The 23,571-nt window shown below is 42.7% G+C and overlaps 1 protein-coding gene across 2 annotated transcripts in view; it reads left to right on the forward strand.

Moving 5' to 3' along the window:
* The first annotated feature begins 5,613 nt into the window (after positions 1-5,613).
* cand1 (cullin-associated and neddylation-dissociated 1) overlaps positions 5,614-23,571 on the forward strand; it is a 33,515-nt gene continuing 15,557 nt past the window's right edge. Inside the window, exons 1-4 of one of the 2 annotated variants that reach the window (XM_068050481.1) lie at positions 5,614-5,913; positions 13,024-13,167; positions 17,854-18,008; positions 20,495-20,618. In XM_068050481.1, the coding sequence (XP_067906582.1) occupies positions 5,846-5,913; positions 13,024-13,167; positions 17,854-18,008; positions 20,495-20,618 (491 nt within the window). In that variant the 5' untranslated portion in view covers positions 5,614-5,845. Of the gene's footprint in view, positions 5,914-13,023; positions 13,168-17,853; positions 18,009-20,494; positions 20,619-23,571 lie in introns of those variants that run through there. The other variant, XM_068050482.1, reaches the window with a different exon arrangement.

A 23,571-nucleotide genomic window follows, 5' to 3' on the forward strand; every position in this document is an offset into this window, starting at 1 on the left:
AATAAATGGGAAATGTTATGTTTTGCCCTCAAATGCAGGAGGAAATTTATTTTTTTTACCAATTCACCACCAAAAACAAAAATCAAGGAATTCTATCAATGGAAATTGGCAAAAACATTCATTCATGCAAATTGTAATTGTCATTCTGCTCTGAGGAGAATGTAAACACCAGACGAAGCAACAATATTTTCCCTTGTGGCTTGCTGTGCCATGATGTGGTTGGGGTCGACTTAGGCTCAATTCTTTCTGAATTATACTTGCCGAAATAGTCAAGCATTTCGATACTTAATAATGTTTGCATCCCTCTAGTACTTTGAATAAACTTAGAAACTTAACGGGCTCATTATGAATTCGGGTCTACCATAGATATCTCCTCAGGTTCAGTCAGTTACACCGTTTAGCCGTTTGACAGCCTATTTTTATTATAAATGTTGAGTCCCACTGCCCTATATCTACCTGTGCGGGAGAAAGATTTTGGAGGTAACAATAAAGCTCCCTTGTGATCTGGACTGGAACTTTGTATACTCCTTCCATTTCTAGAAGTTAACACAGGATGAGGCAAGGTTTGATTTAAAATGAGAGCTGTTTTATTCAACAGCGTATTGGTTATGTCAGTGGACTAGAGGTCTGGACCAATAATCCAGAGAACATGAGTTCAAATCTCACCATGGTAGTTAGAGGATATAAAGTCAGTTGGAATAAAAAGGTAAAAAGCTGTTGTAAAAACCCAGCTGATTCACGATTGTCCTTTAGGGAAAGAAACCTTACCCATTCTGGCCCATATGTAACTGCAGTCCTGTACCAACGTAGTTGGTTCCTAACTGCCCTCTGAGGTAGCATGGGTTGTTTTTCAGCGAAGCCCACATCCCGAGAATAAAAGAAAATAGATTAAGCATACAAGACAACGTGTATAATGATTGCTTGGTAGTACTTCTGTTCACGTACTATTACAAGAACAATTTGCACCCTGTCCTACTATTCAGGCCACAGAGGTGCCTGCTGTTGTTTGACAGTGTCTGTGTTCTGATTTAATAGCCCCCACAGATTTCAAAAAGGATTTCCCATCCAACGGTAGGTAGGATTGAAAGCACCCAGTTTGAAATAACAAACATTTCAAAACCCTTAAATCTCAAAAGCAACACTTAGTTTAAACTAAGCATCCACAATACAAAGTCTATCTATGAAATTAGTTATTCATGGACTGATCCACTACCTGCAGCCCACTTTCTGCCTTGTGAAACAGAGATTCACGACAGCAACCCTGATACAGGACAACACATACATTCTCTCTTTCATTTGTAGTCTGAACTAGGACAAAGGTAGATAACTTCTCAGTTTCACAACTCTGTCAATTTAAGGTTTGAGAGGCACAGAAACTGCCTGACTGGCTTTCCTGATGTTATGGTTACATCTATAGAAAAGGACCTCTGGTACAATGCACAGTATTCTTCCCCCTTGGTGGTTTGGCCAGCACTGATAATGGTGGTCATTGTGATAATTTAATCAATCCACCTAGTTAAAGTCAGATAACCCCTCCAACCTTTGAAGCAACATTAAGTTTAATCAAAATATAAATATTTCCCCATATAAAAAGCAGACAACTTTTACAACACAAAGGAGATATTTTAAACTGGTCATTATGCTAATCAATCTTACAAAGAAACACTAAAAATATTGTCCTGGTTTTTAAAATCATAATGCTGATGGTAGCTCATTCATTTGTGAGTAATATTTTTATCTGTTTGTCATTCTTGCTGGTGTGGGATTAAATTTTGATGCTAGTTTTGAGGTGGACACTTTACATGGCATGGTTGAGCTTTCTTTAGCCTTGACCGATCCAGTTTGAAATCTGTCACAACTCTTCAATCAAACTCTTCCACTTGGAGCAATGTTAATTAATAATATCAGTGATAATTCGATCATAATGATGTAAATGCACAACATAATTGGCCACCAAAAACAGGAAAGAGAAATCCATTTTTGTCTTAGTTCTATCAGTTGCATATTTGTTAATTCAGTTTATGGCACCTAAACCAACTGAAAATGCAACCATATAATTTGAGTGCTTCCTACTGCACTGGGATGGGAAACAGAGTGGAGGTAAGGGGAGATGCACAGTCAAATATAGAAGAGAAACTAAGGCAGTCTGGAATGCAGAACAAATATAGACCTGTTAAGGCACAAGCGAATAATGCAAGGCTGGATTGCTTCTATTTTAACGCAAGGAGTCTTACTAGTAAGGCAGATGAATTGTGGGCATTGATTAACACATGGGAATTTGATATTATTGCTATTACATGGTTGAAGGAAGGGCAGGACTGGCAGCTCAATATTCCAGGGTATAGAATCTACAGGCATGGCAGGGGAGGGTGTAAAAGAGGAGGTGGCATTGCATTGTTGATCAAGGAGTCAATTACTGCAGTAAGGAAGGATGATATCTTAGAAGGTTCCTCAAAAGAGGCCATATGGGTAGAACTTAAAAACAAAAAGGGGGCAGTCATTTGGCTGGGAGTGTACTACAGGTCTCCAAACAGTCAGGGAGAGATAGAGGAACAGATATGTAGGCAAATCTCAGAGAGGTGTAAACATAATAAGGTAATAATAGTAGGGGATTTCAATTTCCCCAATATCAACTGGGATGGTCTTGTGCAAAAGGCTTTAAGGGGGTGGAATTCTTAAAGTGCATACAGGAGAGCTTTATGAGCCAGCCCGTAGGAAGTCCTACAAGAGAAGGGGCGGTACTGAACCTAATCCCAGGGAATCAAGCTGGACAAGTGGTAGAAGTGTCAGTGGCAGAGCATTTCAGGGATAGTGACCATAACTCTGTAAGATTTAAGATAGTTATGGAAAAGGACAAAGAAGGACTGGAAATAAAAGTATTGAATTGGGGGAAGGCCGATTTCAATATGATAAAACAGGATCTGGCCAAAGTGGACTGGGAGCAGCTACTTGTAGGAAAGTCTACATCAGACCAGTGGGAGTCATTCAAAAAGGAAATAGAGAGAGTTCATGGCCAACATGTTCCCGTAAAAGTGAAGGGTAAGTCCAACAAGTCCAGGGAACCCTGGATGTCAAGGGATATAAAGGATTGGATAAGGAAAAAAGGAGAATTACAGCAGATTCAGTGTGCTGAAAACAGCAGAGGCCCTAGAGGAGTATATAAAGTGTAGGGGGTACTTCAAAAGGTAAGGCTGCGTTTGCTGACAACGCAACCACTAGGCGGCGTTGCAGTGGCACAAGCGCAAATGCGACGACTTCGACTTCAGGTAGCTGCCAGGACTAAAGATGGCGCTGCTAAAATAATCACACGAAGGCAACCTGACCTAAACACTTGGCAGCACACAATGGCGGGAGGGAGAAATCGAGCGGGCCGGGGGGGCAGGGGGAGCGCAGCAGAGCGGGGGGGGGGGGGGCGCGTGGCTGGGCGGGGAGGGGGGGGGTGAGCAGACCGGGCCGGGGATGGGGGGGAGCGGAGCAGCCGAAAGAGCGGAGCGGCCGGAGAGAGCAGCAGAGGGGTGGGGTGGGGGTGGGGGAGTGGAGCTTGACGCATGGGTGAATACGTTAGCGTTGCATTGCTGTACACGTAAAGCGCATGCCCAAAGGCTGACCAGGCGCATTGCCCGAAGATGCACACGTCACGCAATGATGTCATTGGCGCATACACTAACCAGTCCTGGCAAGTCGGAACGCAGTGCACGCGCAGAAAGCAGAAAGCGGGAGCCCGTCTGCGCAAGGGCACACTTTGGCGCAGCCTGATGTCGTCAGTGGCCGGCTGCGTTGTCAGGAATCATTTTGAAAAAGTAATTAGGAAAGCGAAGAGGGGACATGAAAAAACACTGGCGGGCAAGACAAAGGAAAATCCCACGGCGTTTTATAAGTATATTAAGGACAAGAGGATAACCAGGGAAAGAGTAGGGCCCATTAGGGACCAAAGTGGCAATGTTTGTGTGGAGCCGGAAGACATAGGTGAGGTTTTAAATGATTACTTTTCATCTGTGTTCACCATGGAGAAGGACGATGTAGGTGTAGAGATCAGGGATGGGGATTGTGATATACTCGAACAAATTAGCATTGAAAGGGGGGAAGTGTTCGCTGTTTTAGCAGGCTTAAAAGTGGATAAATCCCCAGGCCCACATGAGATGTATCCCAGGCTGTTATGTGAGGCAAGGGAGGAGATTGCAGGGGCTCTGACACAAATTTTCAAATCCTCTCTGGCCACAGGAGAGGTACCAGAGACTGGAGGCCAGCGAATGTCGTACCATTATTCAACAAGGGTAGCAGGGATAAACCAGGTAATTACAGGCCAGTGTGTCTAACATCAATGGTAGGGAAACTATTGGAAAAAATTCTGAGGGCCAGGATTAATCTCCACTTGGAGAGGCAAGGATTAATCAGGGATAGTCAATTTCTTTTCTTATTTGAGAACAATGACAGATTTTCCAAACATTAGTATTTCAAACTGACAGTCAACGTTTTAATGGCCTAGTTAGTGTCAGCATTTGCAGGGAAAAATCAGCATGAACTGGGCAGACTTCATTGTAGTATTGCAATTTCTCTCTTTTATGCTTCCCACCCCTACCTGAGGTTGGCTGCACTGACCCTCTCTTCAACTCCACTAATGGCAGTGATCTCAACCTCTTTATACTATAGGCAGAATCTCTTGTGAGAACAAGAGTTCTTAGCTACTGTACACTCACAGCAACAGAATAATTGGATTCATGGCATGAGCTACACTGAGGAGTCCCAGTCTGATTCATTCGAAGCATGAATCATCTAGGAATGGGCATGTACAGTGATATGGGGGGGGGGGGGGGAGGAAGGAAGGATTGTGGCAATGCGTGGTACTAAAGGGGAAATGGGAGCAATGGATGATATTGAAGGGGAAAGGGTGGCAATCTTGGGATGAGAGAGCGAGAAGAGAAACAATTGCTTGATTGACCTGAGTTTGTTCAAGTGGGGAAGAGAATGGCAGCTGGAACAGGGGTGGGCAGAAGAGTTCCAGGTCAAATTGAGGGAGAGGCATTCCACAATGAGTTGAGGGGTAGAGGGAAAAGAATGTCAGTATGAATGGAGAAGGTTGGCAGAGGAGGATAAGATATCTTTGTGCAGGGGGGTTACCATGCATTGGGACAGTGGGGTAGATCTTACTTTGTGCAATTGTGTGAAACAAGTGATAGCGAGTCGGAAGCCTGTTATACATTCTTCTCTCCCATTTTTATTTCCATTGGCTTCAAACTGCCATTCATTTACATCACAAAATACCACCAACAAAGTACAACAAAGGAAATTATAAAAGACACAGTTAACCATATTGTCTTTCTTCTTAAAAAATATATATTTCAAGTTAAATTATTAATAGTGACTTTTATTACTGAGTTAGAAAAATATAAATAGGCTAGGGATGGGCAAAAGAACAAAAGATACAGAATTAGTATAAAAAAACTAAAAATGTTGGAAATAAAAAATAAAAACAAACAATGCAGGGAAATACAACGCCGACAATTGGGATACGACCATTCCTTCTACATGCTCCTTATTTTTTTGTCTTCAGGAGCCTGGGAGAGGGGTCAATGTGCTTGCCTGGAGTAGACTGCCCATGTGTGGTGAACTCTGACCCGCGGTGGGCCTGGCCGCAGCTCCTGGGAGACGCAAGGCGGCGGCCTCACTTCACACGGAGCCCGAGCCAGCACTCCCAGGCGGCCCAGTGCAGCGGGGGTTCACGGCATTGCGCTGCACCCCGCCTCTCCTCCCGGTTACACAGGGCGCGGAGAGTGAGGCGGAGTTAGGTCCAGAGCCGAGGCACAACAACAGCTAACAGCGGCGGCGCGGGAGGGAAGGCCGCAAGATGGCGAGCGCCTCCTACCATATCTCCAACCTGCTGGAGAAGATGACGTCCAGCGACAAGGATTTCAGGTAACGGCCGCACCCCCTTTGACTTGGGTTGTAGCCGGGCCCCTCCAAGGTTTTTCTCGCACCCGGTGAAATTTTGTGTGGGCCCCCGCCGGCCGGACCTGGGAGCTCCTGTTACAGTGCCGCCACCTCCCTCCCTCCCCCTCCATGTGCCGTCTCCTCCCTCCCCCTCCATGAATGGAGCTGCAGTGTGAAGGGAAGGCTCCATCCCGTGTGTTGTTGTGGCATCTGGTCGCACACACTCGGCCTCTGCCTGAGCAATTCCCACCCACCTCGGGCGGTGCACAGGTTCCCAGTTTGGAGTTTTGAATTACAAAATGCTGTGAGCTGTTCAGACCTTATAAGCGGGATGTACTGGGCTGATCACTTCGGCAGTCATCAACCTGAGCTCTTAAAATGGTCTTCCAGCTGCAGAAAGTTAAGCTTTAAATCCGCATTGTGCGTCTGAAGTTTTCAATGTTAAGTGTTTTGTCACTGAAACTCTAAAGTTTAATTACACAATTGCAGCAAACCTTTTGGCAAGGTAGCCATGACTGGTTCACTTGTAAAAGCAATGTGTTTCGTATTTCCAACCAGGTTTGCCCCTCACCCTTCTTGTAGTGTATGGTTGCACAGATATCGATTATATTGCAGTATCTTAGCTAAAAACCTATTCTTCATGTGTAAGCTTAGCACTAAGTGTTACCAAGTTATTTGACTGTGGAGGACTTTAACATCTTGTCCTGCACTGATACACACACAATCTTTTCAGACAGGATTACTGGATATTGTTCAGAAGTTGGAGCTGTGGGTTGGATTCCCTAACTCGAGGGTGCTCAGGTCAATTTTAGCACCCTGACTGCTGTGCTGACTGAAGCATAAGAGCAGGAGTATTATTCACCTTAAAAAAAAATATATATCCTTGGGATTATGGGTGTCCCTGGCAGGCCCAGATAGTGGGCTGCCTTGAATCGCTGTGGTCCACATGGTGAAGGTTCTCCCACAATACTGTTAGATAGGGAAAGCCATGTTTTTGATCCAGCAATGATGAAGGAGTGGCAATATATGTCTAAGTGGTGCATTTTGGTAGGATAAATGAGGCAAGGCAAACTAAGTGGTACAATTTTAAAGGGAGCAAGATCAGGGAGACCTGGAGCTTCAGGTACACAACTTTGGTGCCAAAACAAGTTGATAAGACTGTTAAAGCGTTCAGGATCCATGGCTTTATAAACAATACAAAGGCAAATAAGTTATCCTGAACTTTTATAAGTAACTGGGCCTCAGCAAGAGTTTTTTGCCCAATTCTGGGCACTGCATCTTCGGAAGGATGTCAAGCAGATGATGAGAACTAACATGAGGGGAAAAATCTACTTGACCACGTCCTCACCAATTTACCTGTCGCAGATGCATCTGGCCATGACAATTTTGGTAGGGATGACGGTTGCATAGTCCTTGTGGAAACACAGTTCTGTCTACATGTTGAGGACACCCTCCATCGTGTTGTGTGGCATTACCAGTGTGCTAAATGGGAAAGATTCAGAACAGACCTAACAAATCAATACTAGGCATCCATGAGGTGCTGTTGGCCATCTGTAGCAGCAGACCTGTGTTCCACCACAATCTGTAACGTCATGGCCTGACATACCTCTCACTCTAACATTGCAGGCAAGCCAGGGGACCAACCTTGGTTCAATTAGGAGTGTATAAGGGCATTCCAGGAGCAGCATCAGGTGCATCCCAAAAATGAGGTGCCAACCTAGTTAAGCTACAATACAAGTCTTATGTGCATGCTAAACAGTGGGAACAACATGCTATATACAGAGCTAAGTAATCCCCTAACAAACATATCAGATCCAAGCTTTGCAGTCCTGCTACGTTCAGTCTTGAATGGTAGGTGGAGGAGGAGGCTCCATGAACATTCCCTGCCTCAATGAGAGAAGACCCCAGCACATCAGTGCAAAAGACAAGGAGTTTGCAGCCGTCTTCAGCCAGACGTAAGGGTTCGATGATCCATCCTTCCTTATGTCCCCACTATTACAGGTGCCAGTCTTCAGTCAATTCAGTTCACTCAACGTGATAGCAAAGAAGGGCTGAGCACATTGGATACAGCAAAGGCTATGGGTCCTGACAACATTCCAGCTGTAGTGTTGAATACTTGCGCTCCAGAACTAGTCGCACCTGTAGCAAAGCTCATCCAGTACAACTGCAACACTGGCATTTATCCGACAATGCAGAAAATTGCCTAGATATGTCCTGTCCGCAAAAAGCAGGACAAATCCAAACCGGGCAATTACCGCTCCATCAGTCTGTTCTCAGCCCTTTCCTATCCTGAGTGGTGTGAAACAGGGCTGTGTTCTCGCACCCACACTTTTTGGGATTTTCTTCTCCCTGCTGCTTTCACATGCGTTCAAATCCTCTGAAGAAGGAATTTTCCTCCACACAAGATCAGGGGGCAGGTTGTTCAACCTTGCCCGTCTAAGAGCGAAGTCCAAAGTACGGAAAGTCCTCATCAGAGAACTCCTCTTTGCTGACGATGCTGCTTTAACATCTCACACTGAAGAATGCCTGCAGAGTCTCATCGACAGGTTTGCGTCTGCCTGCAATGAATTTGGCCTAACCATCAGCCTCAAGAAAACGAACATCATGGGGCAGGATGTCAGAAATGCTCCATCCATCAATATTGGCGACCACGCTCTGGAAGTGGTTCAAGAGTTCACCTACCTAGGCTCAACTATCACCAGTAACCTGTCTCTAGATGCAGAAATCAACAAGCGCATGGGTAAGGCTTCCACTGCTATGTTCAGACTGGCCAAGAGAGTGTGGGAAAATGGCGCACTGACACGGAACACAAAAGTCCGAGTGTATCAGGCCTGTGTCCTCAGTACCTTGCTCTACGGCAGCGAGGCCTGGACAACGTATGCCAGCCAAGAGCGACGTCTCAATTCATTCCATCTTCGCTGCCTTCGGAGAATACTTGGCATCAGGTGGCAGGACTATATCTCCAACACAGAAGTCCTTGAAGCGGCCAACATCCCCAGCTTATACACACTACTGAGTCAGCGGCGCTTGAGATGGCTTGGCCATGTGAGCCGCATGGAAGATGGCAGGATCCCCAAAGACACATTGTACAGCGAGCTCGCCACTGGTATCAGACCCACTGGCCGTCCATGTCTCCGTTATAAAGACGTCTGCAAACGCGACATGAAATCGTGTGACATTGATCACAAGTCGTGGGAGTCAGTTGCCAGCATTCGCCAGAGCTGGCGGGCAGCCATAAAGACAGGGCTAAATTGTGGCGAGTCGAAGAGACTTAGTAGTTGGCAGGAAAAAAGACAGAGGCGCAAGGGGAGAGCCAACTGTGCAACAGCCCCAACAAACAAATTTCTCTGCAGCACCTGTGGAAGAGCCTGTCACTCCAGAATTGGCCTTTATAGCCACTCCAGGCGCTGCTTCACAAACCACTGACCACCTCCAGGCGCGTATCCATTGTCTCTCGAGATAAGGAGGCCCAAAAGAAGTCTGTTCTCAATCAGCAAAGTGATGGAAGGTGTTGGTGACAGTGCTATCAAGTGGCACTTACTCAGCAATGACCTGCTCAGCCCCATTTGGGTTCCACCAGGACCACTTGACTCCAGACCTCATAATCGCCTTTGTCCAAACATGGAGGAAAGAGCTGAATGCCAGAGGTGAGGTGAGACATCTGCCCTTGACATTAAGGGCACAGTCTCAGGATAAGGTGTCTGCCATTTGGGACTGAGATGAGAAATTTCTTCACACAGGGTTGCGAATCTTTGGAACTGTGTACCCTAGAGGGTTGTGGGTGCTCCATCATAGAGTAGAGATAGACAACCAATAAATGTGGGGAGCAGGTGGGAAAGTGAGGTTGAGCAGAAGATCAGCCCTGATCATATTAAGTGGCGGATAGGTCCGAGGGGCCGTATGGCCTAATCTTGCTGCTCTTTCTTATGTTGTTTCCACCATCTACAAAGCACGTCAGGAGTGTGTTGGAATGCTCTCCACTTGCCTGGATGAGTGCAGCTCCAGCAAACACAAGAAGCTGGACACCATCCACGACATAGGACGCCACTTGATTGGCACCCCATGTACTACCTTAAACATTCACTCCCTCCATCACTGGCATACCATGGCTACAGTGTGTACCATCTACAAGATGCACTGCAGTAACTGATCAAGGCTTCTTTGACAACACCTTCCATGCCTGTGGTCCCTACTGTCTAGATAAATAAGGGCTGCAGGCACATGGAAACACCACCACCTGTAAGTTCCCTCCAAGTCAGACATCAGCCCGACTTGGAAATATGTCGCTGGGCTAAAATGTTGGAACTCCCTAGCTAACAGCACTGTGGGTATATGTACACCACATGGACTGCAGTAGTTCAAGAGCGCAGCTCACCACCACATTCTCAAAGGCAGTTAGGGATGGGTGATGAATGTTGGCCTTGCCAGCGACGCCTGCATCCCATGAACAAATAATAAATAAAAAGGACTTTGAGAGGCTGTATAGAGGAGATTCACTAGAATGGTTGATGTCTGGGATGAGGGACTTTAGTTATGTGGTGGGACTAGAGAGGCTGGGATTGTTTTCTTTGGAGCAGAGACGATTGAGGTGAAATTTAAATGAGGTGTGCAAAATTATGTGGTTTTGGTAGAGTAGAGTTATACAGCACAGAAACCGGCTATCAAGCCTATCTATTCTAATCCCATTTTCCAGCACTTGGCCTGTAGCCTTGTCTGCTATGGTGTTTCAAGTGCTCATCTAAATAATTCTTAAATGTTGTGAGGATTCCTGCCTGTGTCAACCCTTCAGGCAGTGTGTTCCAGATTCCAACCACCCTCTGGGTGAAAAGTATTTTCCTCAAATCCCCTCTAAACCTCCTGCCCCTCACCTTAAATCTATGCCCCCTCGTTATTGACCCCTCTGCTAAGGGAAAAAGTTTCTTCCTATCTACCCTATCTATGTTCCTCATAATTTTGTACACCTCAATCAGGTTCCCCCCTCAGCCTTCTCTGCTCTAAGGAAAACAACCATAGCCTATCCAGTCTCTCTTCATAGCTGAAATGCTCCAGCCCAGGCAACATCCTGGTGAATCTCTTCTGCACCCTCTCCAGTGCAGTCACATTCTTCTTATAGTGTGGCGATCAGAACTGTATACAGTACACCAGCTGTGGCCTAACTAGCGTTTTGTACAGCTGCACAGTAACCTCCCTTCTCTTATATTCTATGTCTCAGCTAATAAAGGCAAGTTTACCATATGCCTTCCTAACCATTTAATCTACCTGTGCTGCTGCCTTCAGTGATCTATGGACAAGTACACCAAGGTCCCTCTGTACTTCTTAGGGTCCTACCATCTATTGTATATTCCCTTGCCTTGTTAGTCCTCTCAAAATGCATCACCTCACACTTCCCAGGATTAAATTCCATTTGCCGCTGCTCTGCCCCATCTTACCAGCCCATCTATATCGTCCTGTAATCTAAGGCTTTCCTTCTCATTATTTACGACACCACCAATTTTCGTGTCATCTGTGAACTTACTGATCATACCTCCTATATTCATGTCTAAATCATTAATGTACACTACAAACAGCAAGGGTCCCATCACTGATCCCTGCGGTACACCACTGGTCACAGGTTTCCAATTGCAAAAACAACCCCCGACCATCACCTTCTGCCTCCTGCCACTAAGCCAATTTTGGATCCAATTTGCCAAATTGTTTTGGATCCCATGGGCTCTTCTTGATCAATCTCCCACCTTATCAAAAGCCTTACTGAAGTCCATGTAGACTACATCAACTACTTTACCCTCATCTACACCTAGTCACCTCCTCGAAAAATTCAATCAGATTTTTTAGACATGATCTCCCCCTGACAAAGCCATGCTGACTAACCTTGAATAATCCCTGTCTCTCCAAGTGGAGATTAATCCTGTCCCTCAGAAATTTTTCCGATAGTTTCCTTACCACTGATGTTCGCGCCACTGGCCTGGTTTATCCCTATTACTCTTGAATAATGGTACCACATTCGCTGTCCTCCAGTCCTCTGGTACTTCTCCTGTGACTGGAGAGGATTTGGAAATTTGGAAATCCCTTGCCTCACATAGCAGGAGAAACAGTTTTTGTTGGGAGGAGGATTGCTACCAGAGGAGACAGATTTAAGATAATTGCAAATGAAGAAGCGGAGGGAGGAAGGTATGCTTTTTACGCAACAAGCTATGAGCTGAAATGCACTGCCTGAAAGATTGGTGGAAGCAGATTCAAGAGTAACTTTCAAAAGGGAATTGGAAAATTGAAAAGGAAAAGTTTGGAAGGCTATGGGAAAAGTGCAGTGAAATGGGACTAATTTGATAGCTTAAAAGTGTCGTGCAGGCATGATGGGCCAAATGGCTTCCTTCTGTGCTCTGTGATTCTACAATTGTGGTCCGGGTCGTGTGTGATTTGGAGGGGAACTTGGATGTGATAGTGGTCCCTTGGCCTTCCATGTGGTGCAGGTTGCAGGTTTAGATGGCGCTCCCAACAAATTATTGTTAACTTGCTGTACACGTTGCATCCTGGTACATCATTGATTGATGGGCTGGCGATAAAGTGGACTACTTTAATAAAAGCAAAATACTGCGGATGCTGGAAATCTGAAATAAAAACTGAAAATGTGGAAAAACCCAGCCGGTCTAGCAGCATCTATGGGAAAAAGAAGCGCAGTTAACGTTTCAGGTGGGTAACCTTTCGTTAGAACTGGACAGCTTTGTTTTGGATGGTGTTGAGTTTCTTGTATGTTGCAGCTATATAAATGCAAGTTCATTCTTCTTTTCAGCACTAATGTAGCAGAATTATTATTTTTTTGTGAGCTTCACTGGAAAGTCAGCATTAGTTGCCCATCCCTAATTGCCCTTGAGAAGGTAGTGGTGAGCGGTATTCAGGACTTTGAATAGATTTTTGTTGTTATGTAAAATTATGCTGTTGCTGCAAAGCAGAAAACATACCACAGAAAATGGTAGAACATTGTATCTGTTATCTGTCACTGTCATTGCAAAAATAAGCATGTACTGTTGAGTAATAGCACTGGATTAATAGGAAATGCCTTTTTGTAACAAAATTGCATTTTATTTGTATCATTTGCAGATTCATGGCTACCAATGACTTGATGACAGAATTGCAGAAAGACTCTATAAAGTTGGATGATGACAGTGAACGAAAAGTGGTTAAGATGATCTTGAAGTTACTGGAAGACAAGAATGGTGAAGTGCAGAACCTTGCTGTTAAATGGTAAAAGTATATTTTCAATTTACAGAATAAATTTGTACAGATGACAGATTTATTATAATTACTGTTTCATCTGCCATTGCTGATGGGAGTATGGAAGTACTGTCCAGAATTACTGGAACCTTTATTTTGCTTTCAACCACATTTGGGTGCTTAAATTAAGCTACAGTATTTCATTATTTTTCTTTTTTCTCTCTCTCTGCTGTTTTTGTCTCCCTCTCTTGAAGACATTGGCTCTTTGCTGGGCTATGATTCTGGCAGTCAATATCCTTCAGTACTTTGTTTGCATTCACTGGTCATATTTTGTGTGTGAGACTGCAAAGAAGAGGGCTTAGCGTTCTGATTGAGTGGTATCAAAAGCTGGATGGGATTATGGTCTGCACCAGATGTACTAAATCGTATTTCTGGCCCTGACATTATATGAGGGAGAGAAAGAGACAGGCTCCTTGGCCTTTGCTGGATCAGTCCGAGCCTCAGGAGTGGGTGCTGCCAAATCCCTGAAGAAGATAAATGAGTGTTGAAAATGGCTAATTCTGGTCTTGGAAACCTGTGCATGACTGTGCCCTAAGAGTGCTTGTACAGCACCTTCATTTGGTTGCTTAACATTCCTTCCACTGATCTTTGAAAGCTGGATGTTGGGGCCTAGGAAGTGGCCCAACTTCCAATGTTCTAAGTGGCACATGCACAATATGGTTCCAGCACCATTATTTCTATATGCTTGCCCACATGTAGTTGGAAGTATTTTTCCCTCGTAGGACAGGCCCTGGGAAATGTTAGGGGCGCAGCAGAGTAATCTCTAAATAGTTTTCTAAGTTATAAAATAAAACTCAATCACTTTATGGAAAACATCAATAGTTGAATAGCTCACCATATGATTTAGCTTAGCTGTAGAATTCATTTTGTATCTAAAATATCCACTTTTAATTGTATTACATCGCTCTGTTAGAAGACTGATGTTTCATTATTTTCTCCCCTATATTTTCCATTGTTTTCTGGGTATTTATAGACTGTTTGTTTTCTTTCCTTTATATCAAAATTGGCCTTTATGTGCACTTGACAACCGATCTATGTGGGGAGGGGGTCTCGGGCTCCCCTTTTACCCTTCCTCTTCTTTGACCACAACAGGGTTTATTCCTTTTCTAAAACAGTCGTTGTGCTTACCAACTCCGTGATTGTTTGACTTTGTTCCTCTAACATAATTGCAAAAGAACCAATCAGACAGGTTTTCTTGAGTTTAAACAAGAAAGAGGTAAGTTTATTACACTTAACACTCTAACCTGATTTAAAATGCTAAAAATACGCTACACATTCACGCACACATTCGCACAAGAGTGTATATACACACTCACAAATAGAGGGAAACAGATGTGGTGGGTGGATTAAAGTCCAGAATAAATGGAATTTAAATACAGTATGTAACTCCAGTAATTCTCAGCTGAAGTTGTAGGCTTGAAGTCCTCACTGGACCATGTGCATGGTGGTTGGCTTGCTTTGTTCAGGGCTCCTGAACGCTGAATAGGTTGTTGATTCTCTTCCCCTGGTTGCTGGCTGTAGCGGTCTGTGGGCTTGGTGGGGGGGAGGGGTGGTCCCGAGTCGCAGCTGGGTCTTCCCTTGATATTTTCTGGGGAGAGAGAGAGTGAGCTGCCTGCTTCGTTGCTGTCTTTTCAGTTACTACCTGTCTGCTGTCTATGTGACAAAACTTGCAGTTTCTCCATAGTTGCACAAGCAGTCACATGGTTCTATCACACCCCTTTGTTTTTAATGAAGTTTTTTTCTGGAATCTTCTAATGAAATTCAAGGTGCTACATGCCCCATGGTGTTGATCCACACTTGGAGGGGGTTACCTCTTTCAAAGTCAATGGGTGGGAATGGCCTTGATGACCATGCTGATAAAGCCTTTCTTGGTCATTCAATCACTTAGATCAAGCCGTTGTTCTGGCTGGGCTTTGTTAGACATCTCTTCTCCAGTTCGGTATCCCGGTGTTTCAAATGTAAATTGCAGTGGCCATCTTGGCTGCTAGTTTTTAAAAAGTTAACTTGTAGGATTTTTCCATTAAAACTCTAATGTAAGTTTCCATCCAATGAAATTAATATTTTCCTTTTGGCATATAGGGTATTCCTGACACCAACCAGTACCATACCTGAAATACATAGTCCACTGCTGTTTAAGCTCTGGATTCCTTCCCTAAACCTCTGCCTGTCTGCCTCTTTCCTCCTTTAAGATGCTCCTTAAATCTACCTCTTTGACCAAATTTTGGGTCACCTGCGCTAATATCTCCTAGTGTGGCTCGGTGTTAAATTTTGACTGTGAATGTTTTATTATGTTAAAGATGCTATATAAATACAAGTTGTTGTAATTATCTATAAATATCCCACTTAACCAAGGTCAGTAATTAGAGGACAAAAATTTAAGGTGATTGCCTCTGATTCTTTTGCCAATGTAAGGACACTTTTTCTTTTACACAGCAGGTTATTATGACCTGGAATGCACTGCCTGAAAGGGTGGTGGAAGCAGGTTCAATAGTAACATTCAAAAGCGAAATAGATAAATACTTGAAGGGAAAAAATTACAGGGCTATGGGGAAAGAGCAGATGAGTGGGATTAATTAGCTCTACTGAAGCAGGATGGGCCAAATGGCCACCTTCTGTGCTGTATCATTCAATGATTCTTAGCATTGAGAGGAGTGGCATCGTAACCACATGGAGCTCCTTTCAGGTAGATGATGGAACTACATTTGCAGAACTACTGCCTTGTCTACAAGAGTGTCCAGAGGACAATGCAAGTGTGGACTTACAACCACGGTCAAAATAAGGAGCTAGCAGCCAGTACAGACCACACACCGGCACTAAGTAATGGAACCCACCACCTTCAGAGCAAAGTTTCGATGGCCTGGATTTTGCAGTCAGCGGCCTAGTGACAACATTTGCCGCCGACCTTGAAGAAAGCTGCCCACAAAGCTCTAGTGATATTTGTGATGTGGATTCCACTTTTCTTCATAATTTGAATCTGGCGCCAAGTCAAAGGGCTTTCCAGGCATCCAGCAAAGTAATGCCATCAAGCTTGGTAAGCAGCTAATCACATTGAAGAATTCTCACAGACAGCAACGCAGGAAGTAAAATGCAATGATTATCTTACATGTTTTATAAATTTTAGAGAGTTAAATAAATGATTGGGACAAACACATTAGAAGCTGAAACATCATAAACTTTAAAAACAAATTGAATTATGGAATTTTTATCATAATGGGAAAAAATTGATATTGCACAAAAATATAATTAGCTTTTCAGGATCCGAGATTGTTCAGTTGTTACGACTTTAGTATGCCATTTAAAAACCCAGTTGCACCTCATTAACTAGGCCTAACTTTTTTGTGGGTTTTTCACAATGATACTGCAGCGTAAAAGGGGAAATTCTAAAGATTGCCGTCTGCAGGAACTTTAGCAGCACGTCCTGTGGAGGAGCAGGGAATCAGAGAACAGCTTCTGGATTTTCGTGTTTAACTGCGCATGTGTTGATGCCAGAAGTTGCAGTCAGTTTCCCAGGGTGATGACGGCTAACACTGGCAGCATCGTCGTCATCACAACTGCAAAATCTAGGCACTTTTTGACACAGGCCCACCTACTTTTCACTTTGTTCTTGTATTTTATCACAAATATGTTGATATGCACAAAAATAAATAATACCTATGTCAATGCATAGTGAGTGACTGAGTGGAAGTCTTGATATAGATGTACAAATATTGTGCCAAACCTGTGCCATTAATGCTACTAATATGTCAGTCTGTCCTGAGTAAGGATGCACCATATTTTAATGTAAACATATGAGCTTAATCTAACGCATCCTTATGTATATCAGTGTGCTCTGACTCAGCATGATACAACATTAATCTATAATCGCGTAAGTATAATGCTTCATGTTTGTAAGCAAGCATGAAAAGGTCATTAATTTACTAATGTATGTTTAATATATATCACTAAAATAAACATCATTGTAATCTATGTTGATCTGTTTGGCCTGAGCAGAGCATGAGCATTATGTTTACTTTTTAATAATTGCACTGTGTGGTCTCAAAGGCACACTATAGCACTTGAATAGTACATCCTGCATTGCATGTTATAATGTTCCTAACCTCTTAAAACAATTTGAGCCAACTTACCATCAGCACTTTACTGTGCATGTGCACTTGTAATTTTTTTTTACAATCTATCATTTTTAATCATAGTCTTTTACAGCACAGAACAAGGCTGTACTACTACCCTCAAGCCTGTGTTGCAAGCCACACAACTTGTGTTAAAGTGACAGTTTCTTCTGTGTGCTGAGCAATTGACCTTGTATGGAGGAATTTCTGGCAGGAGGGGGACTTGATTGATTTACTGTTTTCTGACTTAGTGCCACCCATGTGTTTTGAGAAACCTTGATGGTCATTTCCATAAACATTTTATTTTTCTCCTACAAAACAAGTATCAGTATCATTAAAGTTCAGTGATAGCAGCAGTAATCACAGGCATCCTCGCAAGGAAATGTGAGTAGTAGACCAGGTTGTGGAAAATGCAGTCTCTGTATCTAATAGATATGCCATTAAAATGTGTGCACTCCAGATTTGAATATGCATGTATTAGGAACTTGGTTTTGAATGTGTGCCAGTTTGTGCTCTGTTTTAAGCATGTAATTAAATATTTATCCTTTAGTCTTGGTCCATTGGTCAGTAAAGTGAAGGAATATCAGGTGGAGACAATTGTGGATACCTTGTGTACCAATATGCTGTCAGACAAGGAACAACTACGAGACATTTCCAGTATTGGACTGAAAACAGTAATTGGCGAGCTACCTCCTGCTTCTAGTGGTAAGTTTATACTTCAAAAAATTGTCACTGCATTGTAAGTGCACTGGAAAATACACCCTGCCAAGATTATTTATCAAGTGCATGAAACAAATCCAAATCCTTCACCTTAATTCTTCGTCAAGGAACCTTTTGGGTTTACTATCCTGCCAAGGAGTGAACGATGCAGTCGTTTGGCTTTCTGAATTCATCAACCACTTCGGATTATATTAGTATTTACATCACCAATCTCCCATCAGAATCTGTGTAAGATGCGGAGTGAATAAATTAACACTTTTTATTTCAATTATCGAAGCGGTCCAACAGCAAGTAATTAGCTAACAATTGTTTATTAACCTTAGAATCATGGATGGCAGCTCTTAAGCATTGAGTATGGAAATAATGAGTAAATAGGATTAACTGACAATATAAATATGTTAGGCAGTTTAGTTATGTCAGGATAATTTAGTATTAATTGCTTGCTGATTATAAATTCACAGTTGAGATCAGTGTCTGAGATTGATGTAAATTGCAATGTTTAATTTAGGATTAGACTCCTCAGATTGCTGACTAGTTAAGCAGATTGGCTTGTCTTCCTCTGGGGAATTGGTATTAGCCTTTTGAGACCTCAGTGATGAACCTCCATTTATGGAGGTACTTCTGGTTAAATTCTCCCTCTGCATCTGAACAAAGTGGTTTAATCACAGCTCCTTTGATCTCAGGAAAATTTGTACATCTAAATGATACACTTGTATCTGCCTGTATGCGGTTGTTGCTGTCAGAAGAACTTTTTGATATTATAGACTCACCTTCATAGGAACTGGAGTTGGATATTCAGTCCCTTGAGCCTGTTCTGCCATTAAATTAGATCAAGGCTGTTCTGTAACTCAACTCCGCAGCCATTGATACGCTTACCTAACAAAAATCTATCAATCTCAATTCACAGCTTTTTGCGAAGGGATTTCCACAAGAACAAAAGAAATAGGAGCAGAAGCTGACCATGGCCTGCTCCACCATTCAGTATGATCATGGCTGATCTTGAGCTTCAATTCCACTTTCCTGTCCGCTCCCCATATCCCTTGGTTCCCTGTGAGACCAAAAATATCTCTATCCCAGCCTTAAATGTATTCAATGATGGAGCATCCACAACCCTCTGGGGTAGAGAATTCCAAAGATTCACAACCTTTGAGTGAAGTACTTTCTTCTCATCTCAGTCCTGAATGATTGGCCTCTTATCCTGAGACTGTGCCCCCGCGTTCTAGATTCCCCAACCAGTGGAAACAATCTCTCAGCACTACCCTATCAAGCCCTTTCAGAATCTTGTTCGTCTCAATTAGATCACCTTTCATTCTTCTAAACTAAAAGAGAATATACGCCCAATTTACTCAGCCTTTCATAATAGGACAAGCCTTTCATCATAGGACAAACCCCTCATCCCAGGAACCAATTTCATTGATATAAAGTGTAAGTAGCTGAGGCCCCAGCACTGATCCTTGCGACACCCCACTATTCACTATCTGCCAACTTCAAAATGTCCCATTTATGCCCACTCTCTGCTTCCTGTCTGTTAGTCAATCCTCTAACCACGGTAATATATTGCCCCCAACACCATGTGCCCTTATCTTGCCTATTAATCTTTTGTATGGTGCCTTATCCAGTGCGTTTTGGAAATCCAGGTATACTATGTCTATTGGTTCCCATTTATCTACCCTACTAGTTATATTCTCAAACATCTCTAATAAATTTGTCAAACAGGATCTCCCTTTAGTAAAACAATGCTAACTTGTTTTAATCATACTATGCTTTTCTGAGAGCAATGTTAAGACTTCTTTAATAGTTTCCAGCATCTTCCCAATGACTGATGTTAGGCCAACTGGCCTTTAGTTCCTTGTTTTCTCTCTCCCTCCTTTCTTGAAGAGCGGTATAACATTTGCCAACTTCCAATCTGACAGGACCAATAGTTTTTCTTGGCTGATATCAATATCCTTAATTTCCTCATTCTTTTTAGTCCCTAGGTTACTGCCTATTTCTGGTATGAAACTATTGTCTTCCACTGTGAAGACAGACACAATGATACTCAGCATTATCATTGTGAGTTATTTTGCAAAAAAAAAACTTGGAACGTTTCAACTATGTCTTCTACTTATTTCATTTTCCCACTAATCTTCCTTATTCTGTTTTACTTTTTTTAACATTTAATCATACTATATTATTTCTTTTGTATCTTTTTTTAAAGAAATACATGTTTGACCCACGAACCTGCCCGATTTCCCATGCCTCTGCGAGTTTCATGTCATCTGAAATTGTCCTCTGGCTGAAAACCAGTTTTAAAGCTATTTAAAGCCATTTATTTTGGAATGGTGGTATCATAATGTGACAGGGACAAATTATTTTTATATAAGACATGGTATCTTTTAAACAAAAAAAAATGTTGGCAGTGAACAAATGTACTTTAAACCCCATCCTTCTTGTTTATCTGAGATCTATTTGGGAATGTATTTATTTTCTAGGATCTGCTTTGGCAGCTAATGTTTGTAAAAAGATCACAGGACGTCTCACTAGTGCCATTGCCAAACAGGAAGATGTCTCCGTTCAGTTGGAAGCACTGGACATCATGGCGGATATGCTAAGCAGGTAATCAGGCTTTTGATTAGGTCAAGAGTCCATATTTAATCCAGCTCATACTCCAAAGTAACAAGCAGGAAAAATAAACTATAAGCAGAACCTCCAGATGTCAATGAGTTTAAGGCAGTAACATAATTTTAGAGTTTTGCTTGTGTTCATGAACTGCACTTGAGAGGGTCTTGTCTGAATTGCAGATTTCATTTACTGCCGTGTACTTCTGTGCTACACTTCAGTTCTAGTTATAGTAGTACATTATGATTTGTGAAATTACCAGCATGGTAGGATGATGTGGAGCGAAGAAAGTAGATTTTGATGCAGAAAGCTATTGTAAGCATCCACAGTAAGAGAGCCTGGCATAAACTGCAAAGTTTAATAAGTGCTGCAGAAAAGTAACCATTTTGAAGTGTACATCATTGAACTTAAATGACTATTATATACAAGGTTGATAAATAGTTCTAAGAAAATAGTGAAGTGGAGCGTGGAGGCTTTATTTGATGACAGGGAGTGAGAGTAAAGGGAAACCATGTGGAAAGAAAAATTAAAATAAAAGTTAGAGCGACAAGGCAATAATTTAGCTGAGAGAAACTGGTAATTTTTTTTGCTATTTCCTCTCTGGATTTCTCCCAAAACTTCTAGCTTGTACTCACAATAGAAAGGCAGTTTCTGTAAGGAATCCTGTGTGGCTTAATAATTGTGGCTTTATGTTTGGGGAGGATTCTGACTTGGAGGCTTTTCAGTCATACTTATAATCCAACAGTTGGTAGCTTTGCACTGTTGGCTCCTCAGCCAAGCGCATAAATCAAATGTCTGAATCTGAGGATTTCGTACTGAGCAGGCTTACTATTGTAATAACACGTCATCATTATGATAAAGCTAACTTGTTTCACGATGGTCCGTGCATGTTGAGTGCTGTAGGACCAATAATTACTCCTTAGCCATGATATATAATACCAAACCTCATGTAATATTCTGTCTTTCCAAAAGGAGGTAATTACCATACAAACAGACCGTTATTTTACTTTGATAATCTTCAAGACTTTAAAATGAAACACTCTTTCGTAGACTACTTGATGTGATACAGTACTGGGAGATATTTCTGTCGACTTCACAAGTATACCAAACTGAAAATATTGAGAAGTCTTCTCTATACGTTCCAAACCAAAGGCCTCTCTAATTAAAGAGCTGTTGATTTTTTTTTATTCATTCATGGGATGTGGGCGTCACTGGCTAGGCCAGCATTTATTGCCCATCCCTAATTGCCCTTGGACTGAGTGGCTTGCTAGGTCAATTTAGAGGGCATTTAAGAGTCAACCACATTGCTGTGGGTCTGGAGTCACATATAGGCCAGATCAGGTAAGGATGGAAAACTTCCTTCCCTAAAGGACATTAGTGAACCAGATAGGTTTTTACAATAATCAACAGTGGTTTCATGGTCACTATTAGACTAGCATTTTAATTCTAGATTTATTAATTGAATTCAGATGTCATCTGCTGTGGTGTGATTCAAAGCCATGTCCCCAAATCACTAGCCTGGGCCTCTGCATTATTTGTCCAGTGACAGTACCACAACTCCACCACCTCCCACAAGATGCACTGCAGCAACTCACCAACACTGCTTCAACAGTACCTTTCAAACCTGTGACCTCTACCACCTAGAAGGATAAGGGCTGCAGATGCATGGGAATACGGCCACCTGCAGGTCCCCTTTCAAGTCGCACACAATTCTGTTATGGAACTACATTGCTGTTCCTTCACTGTCCCTGGGTCAAAATCCTGGAATTCCCTTCCCAACACCACATAGACTCACCAGCACCTTCTCAAGGGCAATTAGGGTTGGGCAATAAATGCTGGCCTAGCCAGCGACGTCCACATCCTATGAAAGAATTTTTAAAAAAGTGATTAACTATGTTTATAAAAGAATATGCATAGAATGACTAGTACACGTGTATAACTTGTCCTACATATCTGCTAATGCTTTGGCCTTGTATAATTTGATTAGTCTCATGTTGACTAATTGATTTAATTTACAGATAAAAGTATTGAATTGGGCGAAGGCTGATTTCAATATGATAAACAGGATCTGGCCAAAGTGCACTGGGAGCAGCTACTTGTAGGAAAGTCTACATCAGACCAGTGGGAGTCATTCAAAAAGGAAATAGTGAGAGTTCAGGGTCAACATGTTCCCGTAAAGGTGAAGGGTAGGACCAACAAGTTCAGGGAGCCCTGGATGTCAAGGGATATAGAGGATTGGATAAGGAAAAAAAAGGAGGCATATGGCAGATTCAGAGCGCTGAAAACAGCGGAGGCCCTAGAGGAAGTGTAGGGGGTACTTAAAAAAGTAATTAGGAGAGCGAAGAGGGGACATGAGAAAATGCTGGCAGGCAAGATAGGAAAATCCCACGGGCAAGAGGATAACCAGGGAAAGAGTAGGGCCCATTAGGGACCAAAGTGGCAATGTGTGTGTGGAGCCGGAGGACATGGGTGAGGTTTTAGATGAATACTTTTCATCTGCTTTCACCATGGAGAAGGACGATGTAGGTATAGAGATCAGGGAGGGGTATTGTGATATACTTGAACAAATTAGCATTGAAAGGGAGGAGGTATTAGTTGTTTTAACTGACTTAAAAGTGGATAAATCCTCAGGCCCAGATGAGATGTATCCTAGACTGTTATGTGAGGCAAAGGAGGAGATAGCAGGGGCTCTGACATGAATTTTCAAATCTTCTCTGGCCACAGGAGATGTACCAGAGGACTGGAGGGCAGTGAATGTGGTACCATTATTCAAGAAGGGTAGCAGGGATAAACCAGGTAATTACAGGCCAGTGAGTCTAACATCAGTAGTAGGGAAACTATTGGAAAAAATTCTGAGGGACAGGATTAATCTCCACTTGGCGAGATGGGAATTAATCAGGGATAGTCAGCATGGCTTCGTCAGCAGGAGATCATGTCTAACAAATTTGAT

This window comes from Heterodontus francisci, chromosome 18 (assembly GCF_036365525.1).
Source record: "Heterodontus francisci isolate sHetFra1 chromosome 18, sHetFra1.hap1, whole genome shotgun sequence".
NCBI lineage: Eukaryota > Metazoa > Chordata > Chondrichthyes > Heterodontiformes > Heterodontidae > Heterodontus > Heterodontus francisci.